The sequence below is a fragment of the Syzygium oleosum genome, unplaced genomic scaffold (genome assembly GCF_021117445.2).
Source record: "Syzygium oleosum isolate NSW1041296 unplaced genomic scaffold, Sole_v2.1 Sole_v2.16, whole genome shotgun sequence".
Lineage (NCBI taxonomy): Eukaryota > Viridiplantae > Streptophyta > Magnoliopsida > Myrtales > Myrtaceae > Syzygium > Syzygium oleosum.
Genome location: NW_026607500.1, coordinates 7,128,300 through 7,147,016, shown reverse-complemented (window position 1 = coordinate 7,147,016; position 18,717 = coordinate 7,128,300). Strand labels below are relative to the sequence as shown.

At 43.9% G+C, this 18,717-nt stretch overlaps 1 protein-coding gene across 1 annotated transcript; it reads right to left on the bottom strand.

Moving 5' to 3' along the window:
* Positions 1-1,025: 1,025 nt before the first annotated feature.
* Positions 1,026-11,901, bottom strand: LOC115684394 (chalcone synthase RJ5-like). The gene is made up of 2 exons (XM_056318753.1): positions 11,474-11,901; positions 1,026-1,217 (listed from the first exon to the last, which is right to left on the bottom strand). The coding sequence occupies exons 1-2, from the start codon at positions 11,795-11,797 to the stop codon at positions 1,026-1,028; spliced, it is 516 nt and encodes a 171-aa protein (XP_056174728.1). The 5' UTR covers positions 11,798-11,901.
* Between the last annotated feature and the right edge of the window lie 6,816 nt (positions 11,902-18,717).

The window sequence follows — 18,717 nt, the reverse complement described above, 5'->3', positions numbered from 1 at the left end:
TTTTCTAAGCGATATAACCAATCATTTTTCGGAAAATGTTTTCCAAATCTGGAGTTTTACCTGAAACAAACTTGCCCTTCATATCCAATCGTAAGATAGGAATCAAGAATCGACTAGTTCTGATAACAATGATGCAAGGCCTTTTAGCGACCCTTAAACTTAACTATCTCCTTCCAACATTTGGAAGCAAAACAGGGGATCTCCAGATTCCAGAAGCTTCAATTCTTCAGTCATGATATGATTTTCATCGAGTTCCATTTGGCTCTAATTCTATCACGAAAATATTCTTCCAATAGAAATGTTAGTAGTGGCCTCTAGTATATAGACCTAGGCTATTATGTATAAATGAAATTATGAATTGATAAATCTCAAGCAAGTGAAATTAAAGATTCGGGTCTTCCTATTTGAGTGAGATTGTCAAGTCGTCCTCTAGAATTAGTCACAGAGGCAATTGAGCTATATTTAAAACCCTATATGAATTCCTCAACCTATTAGTAGGGCTCTCTGCCACTATAGTATTTCCAAACTAAGTAGTTTCAACAGCCTGTCCAAAGTTGAGCCCTAAAATAGATTCTTTAAACCCTAAATTACTACAATTACCTTATGACTGGATAACAGACACTCCGACATTCAATTGATGCATTTAACTATTTCAAAAAGCTAATGCATTCTTTGATAGAATAAGTTTATTTTTATTCTTAGTTTGGTCAATACTTGGTGCTGATATTACAGGATCAAACATCATATCAATAACGCGCGCATACACGAAGAGAGAGACGCTGCTATGCCTTCGAATGAGAAATGTACTCATTCGAGTATTATCTTTTTAGAGGAATGCTAGCACGGACAGAAAGTTGGTTTATAGCGATAGTTCATAGAATGATTTTACTAGGAGCAAATGATTCAAATTTAAGCAAACATCAACAGAATCCATCACACTATTATTGTCATTATTATTACAGTGGCATTTTAAGTCGAGATTAAGAACACACAATTGCTCTCGCCGGCGTTTGCTGGTGTCGGTTTCACCCGTCAACGATGGGCACACTCCGTAAAACGACGGTCTCGATGGTGAGACCGGGCCCGAACCCTAATAGCACCCCCAACTCCATCCCCTCCCCCGTCGTGGCCTTCCCTTCCTTGATCGACCTTTTCCTGATCTCGTCCAGAATGAAGATAACACACACGCCGAACATGTTCCCGAACTCTTTCAACACCTGCCTCGTAGCTCTTAGTCTCTCTTTCCTCAATCCAAATGTTGCTTCTATGGAGTCAAGAATCCTCCTCCCTCCGGGATGTGGGGCCCAGAAAATGGAGTTCCAATCCGTGACCTTAATCGAGCCGAAAGCTTCGACCAAATTGCCCTCCAGATCCGCGGAAATCAGTTCCGGCACCTTCTCCGATATCTGCATGGTGACACCGACCTCGCGGTAATGGCCTTGGATCATCCCGTCGGAGTCCGGCACCACCGACTGCGAGGCGGAGATGATTTGGAAGATTGGCCGTTCTGTGGTCACGCGTGGCCAAGCAGCGCCGATGATCATAGCTGCCGCGCCATCAGCAAAGATTGCATTGCTCACTAAGTACACCGGATCGTCCTCGGAGGGAGCTCGAAACGTGGGGATGGTCGTCTCTGCGCAAACGACGAGCACCCGAGCCCCAGGGTTGTTCTCAGCAATGTCCTTGGCGATTCGGAGGACGGTTCCTCCGGCATAGCAGCCGAGGCTATAGAGCATGACCCGGCTGACCGAAGGTCGGAGGCCGAGCATGTTGAGGAGCTTTAGGTCCGCGCCAGGCATGTCCGCACCGGAGAAGGAGCAGAAGACAATGTGGGTGATCGTAGACTTGGGTTGGCCCCATTCTTCGATGGCCTTCACGGCGGCTTCCATGCCGAGCTTCGGGAGCATGTCGATCGTCATATCTTGACGTAAGTTTAGTGATGAGGCGCTGTAAGAGCATAAAGCTGGGTTTTGCTTGAGAATTTCTTCGTTCAAGTGAAAATATCGCTTCTTTATCGCAGATTTCTCACCTGCAAGTAAACATCATCAGAAAATTAAATCAATTTCCACGCAATCATCAGTATTAAATAATCGGCATTCTTGAAGCATATGATAAAACGATGAACCAAGACACATATTGAAGGGTTCGAATTCTGGCACTCCAATCCCTTTCAAATTTCTCCCACCTAACTTCCTATCTGTTAGTTATCTCGTTGACTTCATGACATTTACATCCAGTCTGCCGCTGCAAAAGAGCGACCGACCCGCGAATGAGACTATCAAGAAACATGACGGGAATACTATGCCGACACGTTTTCTAACAGTTTAAAATTTTAAGAAAAACGATTTGTCCAACAGGCACGATGAATTAAAATAAAAAAAATTATTAGAGACTCAATTCTTTAAACGGGCAACGTGGATGTTTTATTTGGTCTTTAATCATAAGGAAATAATCATAAATACTCATTTTCTCTCTCTTTCTTCTCTTTGCACCACCCACACTTGAATATGCTATCGGCCACCCCCATTGGCTGCGAACTCTCCTCTGCCAACACCATCGATGGCGTTGACGACGGAGTTCCTCTAGCGGCAAGAGGATCTAGAGGAGTCATTTTTTGATGTGGAGGTACCTCGTCTACATCTAGTCTCGGTCTGGAGGCAGTGACGACAGTAGAAGGCAACGACTCCATAATGAACACAATGACAAGAGGTAAGGAGAGAAAGAAGAGTTGACTTTTAAAATTTGAGATTTCATAGGGTATAGCGAGTCTCAAATGGGATAGAAACTGTGAGGCTCATCATTAAAAGTGGTGGGACAATGTCTGGAGACGATGTATGAGATAGAGGATGGTTGAAACGATGTGAAAATTATATGGTATTTGTAGCACACCTCTTTTTTGTTTTTACCTTAACCCTCTCATTATGTGATGAGTTTAAGGGCCGAAAAGCTTTAGTGCATCTGGACCCATTATTCAAGAAGTTGTGCAAATTCATGTTGTTCATATTAGAATAGAGCATAAATCGATGCAAAGGGTATATGAGGAATAATGCTCGAGTCTTCTGGCTCCGATAAAATATACTTCGAGTGCGCAAGCATCCATATTTGAGCCACCCAGCAGGATTTTGGCTTGCGTTTTCTATAATCTGTGAAGTGATCGGTGCGTTTTATGGGCCTAGAGTTTACATACGAAGGTACGCGTGCTTGTGATTAAAAAAGAAAAAGAGGGAATGGTCATTGCTCTTAATGACCTTGATATTTTTTAGGCAAAGCCCATGCGAACCATAGGTAAGAGGGTTAGTAGTGATCTAAACTGAAATGTGGTACATATACATCAAATTGAAAGGAAGATACTATGTAGGCTAACTAAGTTTACATATGCCAATAGGCATGCGACCCTGCTGGTAAAGGGATTGGGGGGGGGGTAAGAATGCTAGTATCACAAGTGCGGGGTTTGACTCCCGTGCTCTATAAGAGGCAAAGCAAAAATCAGAGAAAGAGGAGAGTTAGAGATAGAACAGATAAAAAGAAAACTAAGTGTAATCTCCTGCGATTTTTCTCGAAGACTTGATCACCGATTGGCTTGAGGAGAGTTAGAGGTAGGACAAAACAAAAAAAAAAAACCAAGTGTACGTAGTGCATAATAAAGAACAAAACAAATAAACCCATGCGATTTTTTTCAAAGACCTTGATCACCTATTGGCATATGAGATTTTCCAAATTTTCGTAAAAAACTTGATCCGAGTATCCCTACCACTATAAGGGTTCTTTACAAAAGCAGGAACAATTCTATTGGTATCACTAACCGTCGGAGCATGAAAAATATTCATGTAAATAGGTCATAAAACTTTTCATTGAAATCATAGTCATGAAATAAAAGATTTGTCTACCGATTATTAGCACAAACCCCAAAAATAAAAAAATAAACAATGAAAGAATTTAGAGTTGTTCCTTACCAAAAAAAAAAATTTAGAGTTGTTTAACAACATGAAAAATGCTATTACAAATGCGTGCAAACTTCTTTTTGACATGAGTGAGGTGGTCGGAGTTTGTGAGCTGAAAGAGAAAATCAGGATAATCGTCCTGGCGGATGCAGTTTGGTGGATTAGCCGTGCCGATGGCTAGGATTGCCGCCGGAGCTTTCACCATCGACTCGTCCCCACCATTGGTCCCCAAAGATGCCATCGCAGTCTCTAACTGTACGTTACTTGAGCGAACAAGCAAAGTTTAGAGGGGAACAAGTACTTTGTTTGTAGACTATGAGAGTACTCGGAACCTTCAGGTTTCCTGTTATATAGAGATAAAAGCACGCGAAGCATGGGGAAGGGGTAGCTTTACCTAACCTACCAATGAAAATATGCAAATCTGATGCACATAACACGTTAAGTAGGGGGTCCCTAAATAATCTGCAATTTCTATAGACAAATGTTCACGTGTATCTGAATTCAGAGTTGATTAATTCTGATAAGGCCCGGTCGCCGAAATTCTTCAATGCATTCGAATTCATCTTGCTGATGTCGTCGGGCTTTGACCTGTCAAGCCTCTTTGAGACGAAGCAGAAGGCCAGGTCCTTGTTCACCTCCAAGTGCTTGGCGACCGCGTTCGCGACGAAGATTGAGGAGCCTGCGAAGGGGTTAAGCTTCAAGGTCGTGAGCTTATAAGAAATTTGAGATTAGGCTGCAGGGACCAGTCAGATTCTGGCTGGCGATACGTTGGAGTATGTGAAATTCTGTGAAGATGCTAGGCCTGCGCTTTGGCGTGGGCAAGGGGACAGCATTTGTCACTGCAATGGAACCGTCGTTGTAGGTGAAGAATTAAAGAGGCAGGCGTTGATTGCCTAATTATTCACCCTCCTATGCTTTCTTTGCGAGCATTTCTGAGATTCAATTTTGGTACTCTTTCGCTCTGCGACATAGAACTTTCCATGTGATCTTGTTGTACATAGTTGTGAGTGAAGAACAGATTGTGGTATGTAAGAATAAATGAATAGCCAGTCGTACTAATTGAAGATAGTTCCCAAAGGAAATCTTTTGGTACATTTATTTGTATCTAGTGAAGGACCGGGGATTTCTAAGACGCCTCGGCCCATCATTCCTTTTCAGTATTTGAGCATGAAGTGTTACGAGGATGGTTTTTGGAAAAATCATAGAAGCTCCAAGAAAGAGCCCTGCCACTTCTGCATCCTTCTTCCATTAAAAACAGAACCATTCTTGACATAGTTGGAAGCATGTTGAAAAGCAATAATTTGCTCAAAGAGCTTTGGGGTGAAGCTGTCATGTGTGCAGTCTATCTACAAAATAAATGTCTCACATATGGACTTGAAGGGCGTAACTCCACAAGAAGCATGGAGCGGGATAACATCTAATGTTTCGAAATTTTTGAGAATTTTCAGAAGCATTGCCTACGCTCATGTTCCGAAACTTAAAAGATCAAAGTTGGAAGATCAGAGCAAAAATGTTTTTTTTATTGGGTATGATTCCTTATCCAAAGCCTATAGACTATTTGATCATAATACTTTGAAAGTGTGTATAAGCAGAGATATCAAGTTTGATGAAGAAGGCATGTGGGAAGACAATCCAAAAGATAAAACAAATGTTCATGGTGATTCTAGCCAAATGGAGTTGAAGGATTACTCTTCACCTTCTTCTCCAATATCTTTTTCAAGTCCATCATTGCCAACTTCTTCAAATGGTGTTGATGAACCATTAGTACCAAGATTGAGGAGATTGCCTGAGCTTTATGAAGGCACCAATGAGCTTCACCTAATATGCCTTCTTGCAGATTGTGAACCACTTGTCTACGATGATGCTATCCAAGAAGAAAAATGGAGGAAAGCTATGAATGAAGAAATTGAAGCTTTTAAGAAGAATAAAACATGGGAGCTTGTTGATAAGAAAGCGATTAGTGTCAAATGGTTGTACAAGGCCAAAAGAACAAGAAATGGGAAGTGACAAGGCATAAGGCTAGATTAGTCGCAAGATGTACAAGCACGAGGTTAGGATCGACTATGATGAAGTTTTTGCCCCTGTCATCTACATAGAAATGATTAGATTAATCATTTATGTTGTAGCTCAAAATGGTTGGCAAATTTATCAAATGGATGTCAAATCATCATTTTTAAGTGGCATCCTTGATAAGGAGATTTATGTTGAGCAACCTATGGGGTTTATCGTAAAAGGTCACGAAGGCAAGTTTTGAGGTTGAAGAAAGCTCTATATGGGCTTAAACAAGTACCGAGAGCATGGAATTCCATAATTGATGCTTTTTTCAAGGCAAATGGCTTCTCTCAATGTCCATAAGAGCATGCACTTTATTTGAAGCAAGAAAAATGTGATATTCTATTGGCTTGTTTATATGTAGTTGACATTGTTTTTACAGGAAATAATCCAACAATAATTAATGCTTTTAAGGCATCCATGGTGAAGGAATTTGAAATGACTGATTATGGTCTCATGAATTATTTCCTTGGCATAGAAGTGAAGCAAAGTGCATATGGATTTTTATTTCGCAAAAAAGTTATGCATAAAGCATACTTGAAAAATTCAATATGACGAACTGTTCACTGGTCAATACACCAATGGAGTGCAGAGCCAAGCTTTTGAAGTTTAATGATGGTGTCGATGTTGATTCAATGTACTATAGAAGCTTGATTGGAAGCTTGAGATATTTGACATGTACTAGACTGGATATCATGTATAGTGTTGGAATTGTGAGTCGATAGATGAAGAAACCAAAGTCATCTCATCTTAAAGCTGCAAAGAGAATACTTTGCTACGTCAAACGTGTTGGTACTCATGGTTTATGCTACTATCATCTCGATTCTTTTAGCTTAGAGCCTATTCATATAGTGATAATGGTGGAGATATTGATGATCGAATAAGCACTACAAGCTTTGTACTTTTCTTGTGTGACACTGCTTTCACGTGGTCATAAAAAACCAACCTAGCGTTACTCTTTTGACATGCGAAGCTAAATATGTAGGGGAAAATTGTCAAAAAAGTCCTAAACCTATTGCACTTTTGCCAATTAAGTCCGAAACGTTTCAAGTTTACCAATTGAGTCCTAAACCTTTACACTGCTTGCTAATTGAGTCCATCCGGCTAATTTTGATAAGAAATCGCTGACGTGGATGCCGACCAGCTATCTGGCGCTAACGTGGACATTTTAAAATAATATTTTAATAATTCTCTGAATTTTTTTTTATGTTTTTTCTTCTTCTTTTGTCCTTTTTTCTATTTTTTTTTTAAGGTTTTAGAGTAGGTCGGTGAGAGTGGCCAGCCAACCCTCGCCGGCAATAGGTAAGGGCCGGTGACCCTCGCTAGCCACAGGCGAGGGCCGGCCGACCTTTGCTGGCTTTGGGCGAGGGCCGCAATGGCCTCACCGGCCAAAGTGAGGACGCGCGAGCCCTCGCCGGCCCTAGGCGAGGTGCTTGGCGGTCCCACGCCCTCGCCTGGGGCTGGCGAGGGCCACCGACCCTCGCCTAGCCAAATTTGGCGTGGGCGTCGCGGCCCTTGCCCAGAGCCAGTGAGGGTCAGCTGGCCCTCGCCTGTGGCTAGCGAGGGTCGCCGACCCTCGCCAGCCAACTCTAAAACCTAAAAAAAAAACAGAGAAAAGGGAAAAAAGAGAGAAAAAGCCATAAAAATTTCATTAAATTATTAAAATATTATTTAAAAAATCCACATCAACGCCACGTGGCCAGCCAGCATCCACGTCAACGATTTCTAGCCAAAATTGGCTGGATAGACTCAATTGGCAAGAAGTGTAAAGGTTTAGGACTCAATTGGCAAGAAGTGTAAAAGTTTAGGATATAATTGATAAACTTAAAATATTTAGAACTGAATTGACAAAAGTGCAATAAGTTTAGGACTTTTTGGATAATTTTCCCTAACAGCATCTTTATATGCTTGTCATGCAATATGATTAAGACTACTCAAAGAAATTCATATGGAGCAGAAGAAAGCAATAGAGATCTTTGTTGATAATATTTCTACTATTGCTTTGGCAAAAAATCCAGTTTTTCATGAATGAAGCAAACATATCGATGTTCGATATCACTTTATTCAAGAACAAGTGAGAGAGAAGGGCATTGAAGTGTGACATGTGAAGATGGAGATCAAATAGCAGATATTTTTACTAAACCTCTAAAGATCGATGCATTTCGAAAATTCACAAGTCTGCTTGGAATGATTGATGGAAGAGAATTTGGTTTATGGGGGAGTGTTAATAATTAAACGAAATCCATTTTGGCTACAATTTAATAAGTTGAAGTTTTCGATTACGCGGAAAGGTTATCAATTCATTAGACAAGTTGTTGATTTCATAATTCTCGATCGGCTACCTAGTTGTTAATTTACAAGTTTGATGTCGATGTCTGTTTGGCTTCCAAGCCTGGTGCATGAATTGATAATGTTTTTATTTTAGTATTGCTTTCAAGAGTCTGTTTATATTTCTATGTCTAGTTTAATGTTACTGATAAGGTGAAATAAGATGATATAAAAAAGAAAAAACCTATTCGTCTCCTTCTTGTGGTGTAAGTTGTTAGCGATTTCCACCTTCAAATTATCTATCACTTTCACCATCTACTCGTCCCCACCATTGGTCGCCAAAGATGCCATCACAGTCTCTGTCTATACGTGACTTGAGTGAAGAAGCAAAGTTTAGAAGGAAACAAGTGCTTTGTTTGTAGGCGATCAGAATGACTAGGTTTCCCGTTATATAAAGATAAAAGCATCCGAAACAAGGGGATGGGGTAGCTTTACCTAACCTGCCAATGAAAATATGCAAAACTGACGCACATAACACGTTAAGTAGGGGGTCCCTAAATAATCTGCAATTTCTACAAACAAATGTTCACGTGTATCTGAATTCAGGGTCGATTAAATCTGAAAAGATCCGGTCGCCGAAATTCTTCGATGCATTCGAGTTCATCTTGCTGATGTCGTCTGGCTTTGACCTTTCAAGCCTCTTTGAGACGAAGCAGAAGGCCAGGTCCTTGTTCACCTCCAAGTGCTCAGTGACCGCGATCACGTCGAAGATCGAGGAGCCTGTGAAGGAGTTAAGCTTCAAGGTCGTCAGCTTAAAGGACTTCAACATGAGACTGCAGGGAACGGACAAAATCTGCAAATTAGCTGGCAACTTGTTGGAGTATGTGATATCCTGTGAAGATGCTGCGCTTAGGGACATAGTTTGGTCGAGGACGAGGGGACAGCATTTGTCACTGCAATGGAACCGCCGCTGTATGTGAAGAATTAAAGAGGCAGGCGTCGATTGCTTAATAACAGGTTTTGACATTGTTATTAATAGGTGGTTTCACAATTTTACTCACCCTCCTATGTTTTCTTTGCGGGCATTTTTGAGCTTTGATTTTGGTACTCTTTCGCTCTGGGACGTAGAACTTTCCATGTGATCTTGTCGTACATAGTTGTGGGTGAAGAACAGTGTACTTTGTAATGACACATGAATAGCCAGTTGAACTAATTGAAGATAGTTCCCAGAGCATATCTTTGGGTACATTTTTATCTGTATCTAGTGAAGGACCGGGGATTCTTAAAGACACCTCGGCCCGTCATTCCTTTTTAGGATTTGCGTGTTACAACACTCAATACGAGAAATGTGAGAAAATATACTTGAGCATGAAGTGTTACGAGGATGGTTTTTCGAAAAATCATAGAAGCTCCAAGGAAAGAGCCCTTTTACTTCTGCAAAACCATCTTCCAAAAGAGACGGAACGTGACCTTGGTTGATGGGAAAAGGCTGCTCTTGGAACGTATAGGTTGTCTTAAGTTTGGTGTCTGGTTAACAGTCCTACCAAGAAATTGATCATGTTAGTTGATAGGTCAGAGTCAATTTCAGTGCTCCATCCACACAAGGACCGGTTTAGGTTGAACTCACTGTTACGGGGGCCATATCCTGAGGATTCTTCTGATGCACAAAGAGGCAATACAGAAGCAACCTTACCTTACCAAGTTGCAGCAGTAAAGCTTCAGGAATAACGTTTCGTTATGGAATCTAAAGGTTTTGTTCCAACTCCAAAGTGCCGTCACTTCTGTTCTCTCCATATAGTTATTTCGCAAATGATCTTGCTGACGAGCTGAGATTGAAAAGGAGTAGTAGCATATACTAGACATATTCTATAGAAATTATTCTAATATTTAAAACATCGATTCCACGTAACACACAAGAAGAGCACTCATTGGCAAATCCGACGACAAATTTACCTTTGAGGCATATGAATCTCCTCTGATTAAGAAAACGATTGCAAATAATCTTTCCTTTTCTTGTTGATCTCTCGTAGTGTCAACTGTTGCACCTCTTTTTGTTGTCATCAATTCATTTTTGGATCGTGTTACAATGTTGTTGCCGATAAGTTGCAAATGCATCAAATATAGGATACATGCACCTCTCCTCGTAGACTATTCTTGTGAGAAAAAAAGGAATTCACTCGTTTAGCTTTTCATGGACGGATGGGTTTTATTTGGGTGCAAAAAGTTCGTGGATCTTGAGTGGACGTGGGCACTTTTAAGAAGGAATTTTCCTTTTTGACCGAGTTAATTTTTTTTTACATAAGTTAAATTTTTTTGGCTGGTTTTTGACATAGTTAATTGTCCCAGTCCAATTTTAGATGCCAACGGAGTGCCGTCGACAAACAAGAATTGCATTTAATCCCCGTCGTTCCAATTCTCCCATTTCATGCCCGAGAATCTGACTAACACGCTTGCGTCTCTTGAGAACTGGCCCGAATGCCCATGTGTCGGGCTCGGGCTTGGGACTCCAGCGTCCATGCCTGAAATTTGTCACATGTGTACTAGTTTAGAGTTTTTAGAGGTAAAAAAATTAATTTGGGATAAAATTGTCACATATGTACCAATTTGGGGTTTTTGGTAGTCAAAACATTAGTTTGGAGTAAAATTATCATAGATGTACCAGTTTGAGGATAGTCCTGGATCCCCCGAGCTGGCGGGGTTTGTATCACCGCACCCAGGCATGGGACCCTACTAGTCGAGCTTGAGCCCTCGAGGTCAGGATTGGGACTCTAGCGCTCAGCCCAAGTTCTTATTGCTCGAACTTGAGACCTAGGATCATCGAAATTTTTTTTCAAATGCGGGTTTCATAATTTTCATGTAATAAAATCAGAAATGACTCTCATATTACTTGCAAAAAACAGTCAAACATAGTACAAGGAAATTATTTTTCATGAAAATAAGTTCCATGAAAAACATTATTCTAGCAAATTCACGTTCGGTGAAACAAAAGTAAATGCATGCATGTCTCCACTTCAGGCGGCAACGTTAATGTTGGCGGGCAAGCTCCGTAGATTGACGGTCTCAATGGTGATGCCCGGGCCGAACCCTAGGAGGATCCCCCAGTCCATTCTCTCTCCGGTGGTGGCCTTTTTTTCCTCGACGGACTTCTTCCGAATCTCATCCAAGATGAAGAGAACGCTCACGCTCGACATGTTCCCATATTCTTCGAGGACGTGCCTCGCAGCTCTTAGTCTCTCTTGCCCCAACCCGAGTGTTGCCTCTATGTTGTCAAGAATCTTCCGTCCACCGGAATGTGGAGCCCAGAAAATGGAGTTCCAGTCAATGTTGATGCCGGCGGAGCCAAAAGCTTTCGTCAAGCAACCTTCCAGATGGGCTGCGATCACCGCGGGCACCTTCTCAGACAGTTGCATGGTGAGGCCCATCTCACGGTAACGACCGTTCAGCGCGCCATCAGTGCCCGGCACAAACTCCTGCGAAGCAAAAACTATCTCAAAGATGGGCCGCTCCGTGGTACCGGCAGTGGCGCCGACAATCATGGCAGCCGCGCCATAACCAAAGAACGCATTTCCAATCAAGTAGACGTGGTCCTCGTTGGAAGGAGCCTGGAACGTGACAACAGTCGTCTCAACACAGACGGTGAGGACTCATGTGACATTCCGAAATTTCGCTCATTTGGGATTTATGAAATGAATTATTTTATTAATGTGCTCGTAGCTAGTTCTCACCCGGAACTGATCATTCCTGGGATACTAACCAGTAGGGAAAGGCTAATTAGGGATTTAAAATTCGTACGACTAAAGATAATTCAATCGTGAATGGACTTTCGACCATAAAATCGTCGAGGTGATATTTTGAGCCACTGTTGGCCGATCCAAGGATAGTTAGGGGTCGGCTCGCCCTTTGTCATAGTAGTGGATCGCGGGTGATTCCATTGGACCGCGAAATGACTTGACGAATGATTCGAACCTATACCAAACGATCGTGCCCCTCGGATCTAGCAATTGATCATCGCGATTTTAATGACAACCGAAGTCATTACGGTCTGAATAAATTGTACGTGACTAGATTTAGTATCAGTCACGGGTCGTACAGGCGAATTTCCCAAAAGCCACCCGTTAGTCTGAGAAACGCTTGAGTTACGTTATGAATATATAATTGGAATATTGAGTAGAGACCAAACCGAGCGTCAAAAAATTCGGAAAGTCACGGTAGGGCCTTTGGACGACGTTGTAATTGGAACGTACATCTCTGGATTTCTTCGGATTTTTCAGAAAAGTTCGATTTCGGCGAGAAACGGAGAAAGTGACCATTTTACCCTTGTAATTTATTAAAGGGTTAGTTTTAAAGGGCAAGGGCATTTTGGTAATTTTTCCCTAAAAGTTAGAAAAGACAATTTTGCCCTTGGACTTTTTGAGAAATTATAAGTATACCCTTGATATTTTTGGTAAGATTCGATCTGGGCCGTCGGTTTCAAGATTAGATCGAATCTAGACCGTTGGATCAAAAATGTGAGAGAGGGGTATTTTAGTCATTTGCCATTTTTGTCACGCCCCACACCCTACGAGTGCGCGGTCATCCCTCAATGGTCGATCATTGAACGCGACGTCCCAGGACGCGTCGCCGACCCAAACGAAACACCCAACAATAAAGGCAAGCGGGAGCGAAATTAATTAACCCAGACAATAAACAATGACAAAGGGATAGCACGAAACAATAATTGCATACCATCATAAAGTAGTCACTATACAAAACGATAACTCGGGCTACCAATTTAGAATCACAATTTTCAAAAGGGGGCGGTGGTTGACAAGCTTATCTCCTCTACAAAAGGTACTCAAAAGACAGGGTAAATAATCTATTCTTCAATCCCTGTGGTGCTCTGGCGGCATCTCCGAATCGATTACGGTCGCGGATCTGAAATGGTTATATAATAACCGTGAGAACGAGTCTCAATAAGCAACCCCCCTAAACCCCACGTAGGCCAATGCGTACCCAGACAAGTCATACATGCAATCTACCCCATAACATATAAAATTCGCATCATTGTACTTACCTCGGCATCAAGCCCATGCCAACTCTACACGTTAGTCGTCACGTGATAATGCAATAATAGTAATTAAATAACACATCACAAATCGCTCAAACACCAACCACGCTTTCACTCAATCACTCCAACTAATTCAACCAGCCAATTTAATCACACTCAATTCGCATACGTGGCCGAGCAACTTTCTCACGACCTCCTAGGTCCTTTCACACGGCTCGCGTCAACACGCCTCAGGCCAGCCCTCAGATCAAGCCGGGCTCAGTCCCGCGTAACCACGCTTCAGGACATTTCTCTCGACCCGCGTAACCACGCATCAGGTCATTACTTGCCTTTCTAGCCACACCCGCGTAACCAAGCCTCAGGTTGGCAGCCCTCAGATAAAGTTGGGCTCAGTCCCGCGTAACCACGCCTCAGGACATTTCTCTCGACCCGCGTAACCACGCCTCAGGACATTTCTCTCGACCCGCGTAACCACGCCTCAGGTCATTCCTTGCCTTTCTAGCCACACCCGCGTAACCACGCCTCAGGTTGGCAGCCCTCAGATAAAGCCGGGCTCAGTCCCGCGTAACCACACCTCAGGACATTTCTCTCATGCACATGCACCACCACACAATCTGTCATCTAACACGTCGTACATTTCACAATCAAATTACCAAGCTCACACCAATGTCAATCTGACACACTCTAACAACCAATTTAATTCACACTCCCCACATCGGTCCACCGACCCGACATTCAAGTCGGCACATTCAATTAATCCAATTCACCCACAAGCGCCACGGCAATTCAGTCAGGCATATTTATCTCAGTCAATCACTAAATCAGCCGCACAATTATCGCCACAATAATTCACCAATTAAGCACAATCAGTCTAATTAGTCCACGTCTAATTAAATTCCTAAGCCGGTACTAAATTTCACCCTAAACAAGTCTAAAAATACCCAAAGCACTAGGTAGGGTTTAGGAAGTCACTTACCTAAGTTTGACCGGGAAAAGTCGGCTCGGGCCCAAAATGGCCGGGTGAACGATGTCATCGGGCCGGCGCGGGCGTGGGCCAACGGGCGCGGTGGCCGGCCAACACGGGCACAATGGCCGATCGGCGTGCCTGGCGCGCGGGCGCGGTGGCCGTGCGGCGTGCCGGGGGCGCACGTGCGAACGGACGGGCGACGCGCCTGCGCCGAGTCGAGAGCGCGCAGCGCTGAGTCGGACGGAGCACGGCGCCGGCGAGCTCGGCCTTGCCGGGCTGGCTCGGCTGGTTCTGCTAGCTACGGCCGGGCTGGCCCGAGCTACTTGGCCACGGCCGGCACATTGGCCGTTGGCAGTTGGTAGCTAGGCTAGCTGGTCGAGTGGCGACCGGCGGTGGCGCGACTACGGCGACGGCGACGGCGCTAGCGGGAGGGTGGATGTCGGCGGGGTGGGGCGAGAGGGAGAGAGAGAGGAGGGCCTTGGGGCGAGGGGGTGGCGGATCGGCGCGAGCTGGCCGGATGAGGCTGGCGACGGGTGAGCTGGCGCGGCAGCGGCGAGCGGGGACGGCTAGGCGACGCGGCGGCGACTCGCGGCAGCGGGAACGGCGGCGAGCCGAGCTCACGCACTCGGGAGAAGGAGAAGGCAGAGTCGGGCGGGGCTACCGGGCGACGCGGCAGCGCGACGACGGCGCGGGGAGGACGGCTGCATCGGCGGCTGGTGTGGTCGGCGTCGGGCGGAGGTGGATGGGCGGTCGAATGGAAGCCGGCGAGCATGGGCAGAAACGACGCAGAACCAATCGGCTGGGGGAGGAAGAAAAAAGAGAAGAGAGAAGAGAGAGAAGAAGAAAGAAAGAAGAAAAAGAAGGAGAGAGAGGGAGAGTGGGGTGTGTCAGAGGGGGGGGGAAAGTGTGCGTGCGTGATGGACATTGCATGCAGGGGAAAAGAGAGAGAGAGAGAGAGAGAGAGAGAGAGAGAGAGAGAGAGAGAGAGAGAGAGAGAAGAGAGAAGGAAGGAGAGATGGGACAGACGCACGGGGAAGAGAGAAGAGAAGACGTGCGGGCAGGGGGAGTCTCGGCACGACAGAAGGAGAGGAGAGAGGAGAGAGAGAGAGACTCAAAGTCAAACCTCTCACTCGAGTGCGATCCAACGGACACGGTTTAAACCCGAAAATGATCTAACGGTCCCCAATAATCCTAATTAATAATATAGGAAAATGGCCAAAATAAAATAAGCCAAAACACACCACGAGGGAGGTCTACCAGTCCAAATCCGCACCCGGTCAAAAATCCACTTTTCACATACTCCGGGTAATACCGACGCTGGCCACAATAATATCGACACCGTCCAATTAAATTCTTCCCGGAACTCCGAGAAATTCGACACCAAAGTTTGGGCTCTAAATAACGGCCAAATTCGATCGAGTGCGATTCTAGCAAAATCTCTATTTTTAAAACAAGAACCCGAGAGTGATCAGTTCCCGGGCGAGATTCTATTATAAGCGCACTGACGAATTATACGTTCTATAAATCCCAAAAATGGGTCAAAATTCGGAATGTCACAACTCTTCCCCCTTACAAAAATTTCGTCCTCGAAATTTACAATCCAACCCAACTATTCAAACAAATGGGGGGTATTGGTGTCGCATCAACTCTTCCCTTTTCCGTGTCGCACCTTCAGTCCCATGATATTCCCAAATCACCTTAACTGTTCCGATTGACTGCCGAACCAACTCGGGACCCGTGATGCTCCTCTCACCCACTTCATCCCATCAAACCGGTGTTATGTAAACTCTGCCATATAGTGCTTCGAATAGTGCCATTCTGATACTCTGCTGATAGCTATTATTGTAGGCGAATTCAACCAAATGTAGCTGTTCCTCCCAACCACCCTTAAAATCTAAAACGCATGCTCGCAGCATATCCTCCAAAGTCTGAATCGTCCTTTCAGACTGGCCATCCGTCTGGGGATGGTAGGCCGTGCTAAACTGCAACTTCGTTCCTAGTGCCATATGAAGACTTTTCCAAAAGGCGGTAGTAAATTTAGGATCACGGTCCGAAGTGATCGTTACTGGTACTCCATGGAGACGGACTATATGTCGCACATACAAATCGGCATACCTTTCCAAGGCGAAATCTTTTTGCACCGGTAGAAAATGTGCTGATTTTGTCAACCGATCAACTATCACCCAGATCGAATCATGACCCCTTTGACTTCTCGGCAATCCCATTACAAAGTCCGTTGTGATGTGTTCTCATTTCCACTCAGGGATTTCCAATGGCTGCAACATTCCACCCGGCTTACAATGTTGTGCCTTCACTTGCTGACATGTTAAACACTTGGCCACGTGCTTGGCTACGTCCACTTTCATGCCGTTCCACCAATAATGCTGTCGCAAGTTCTGATACATTTTCGTACTACCCGGGTGAATACTGTAATTGCTACGGTGTGCTTCAGATAAAATCTCTTCCTTCAGTTCTGTATCACTGGGTACACATAACCGTCCACGGAACTTTAGAATTCCATCCTCGGATACCTGAAAATCCGATTTCCTTTTTGTGGCATCCATACTCAAAATCTTACGAGTCTCCGGGTCCATCGATTGTAAAGCCTTAATCTTAGTCTCGTATTTCGGTTCAATCCTCAACGCCCAAGTAGACTCGAGACATGACTCACTTCAAACTTAAATTCCGAATCCCGAACTCCCTCCAACAGAGTCCACTCCTTGACCATCATATGCGCGATGCTCGATTTCCGACTCAGTGCATCCGCTACCTTATTAGCTTTTCCAGGGTGACACATAATCTCGCAGTCGTAATCCTTAAGGAGTTTCATCCAACGGCGCTGTCTCATATTTAATTCCTTTTGGGAGAACAAGTACCTTAAACTTTGATGGTCCGTATAAATCTAAAATTTCTCCCCACACAGGTAGTGTCTCCAAATCTTAAGAGCGAAAATAATCGCGGCCAATTCTAAGTCATGCGTCGGATAGTTCTGCTCGTGTGGCCTCAACTGTCGCGATTCGTATGCCACTACTTTCCCGTGTTGCATTAGCACGCATCCCAATCCTCTTAACGATGCGTCACTGTAAATCTCATATCCTCCCAGTCTTGACGAGATTGTCAACACTGGTGCGGTCATCAACCTCCGCTTTAACTCTTGAAAACTCTTTTCACACTTATCCGTCCATTCAAACCTCGTTTCCTTCTTTAATAACCGCGTCAACGGTGTCGCTACTGTCGAAAACCTTTTCACGAAACATTTGTAATATCTTGCCAGACCTAAGAAACTTCGAACCTCTATCACTGTCGTCGATCTGGGCTAATTCGTAATTGCCTCAATCTTTGTCGGGTCCACTGAAACTCCATTCCCAGAAGTCACATGTCCAAGAAATGCTACCCAATTTAGCAAGAACTCGCACTTACTAAACTTGGCATAAAGTGCGTGTTCTCTCAAAGTCCGTAGAACCATCCGTAGATGTTGTTCGTATTCCTCAAGGCTCCTTGAATACACTAAGATGTCGTCGATGAATACAATAACGACTGATCCAAGAATTCCCTAAACACCCGATTCAGCAAATCCATGAATGTAGCTGAGGCGTCAATCAATCCAAATGGTATCACTGTAAACTCATAGTGCCCATATCTCATCCTAAATGCCATCTTCGACACATCCTCCTTCTTAATCCTTAATTAGTGATAGCCAGTCCTCAAATCGATCTTAGAAAACATTGACGCCCCGTGTAACTGGTCAAACCGGTCATCAATCATTGGTAGTGGGTACTTATTCTTAATGGTCACCTGATTCAACTATCTATAGTCGATGCACAACCTCAAGGACCAGTCCTTTTTCCTCACGAACAACACTAGCGCTCCCCATGCAGACGCACTCGGACGAATAAAAATTTTATCCAATAACTCCTGCATTTGAACCTCCAATTCCTTCAATTCTGACAGCGACATCCAAAAAGGGTGCTCACTAGATTGGTTCCGTCCCAATGGCTAACTCGATTACAATTTCCACTTCTCGATCAGATGACAATCCCGGCAATCCCCGAGGAAAGACATCGGGAAGATTACACACCTCGGCTATGTCCTTTAGCCTTGGTTCCTCAACCAACTAGTCAACCACAAAATAATTATCTTTATACACCTCAAAGACAAACTCAATCCATCCAATTTCAATCCAACAGTCTCCCAAAACAAATCACCCATGTTCTTTATAAAATCCGAAATTTCCAAGCATAACTCATCCTTCCAAACTCGTCCAAGAATATCGTCAGTAATTTAGAAATCCTTAAGCCGATTGCGCCTATCTACTATAAAATTGATTATAAGTCTTACCTGACCACTCAAGCGATAACTTCAAAATCATCTCCTATTGTAACTAATACCATCTCATAACGCATCTAGACTTTCAAGGCACATCATTCACTTCCTTCTCAGCC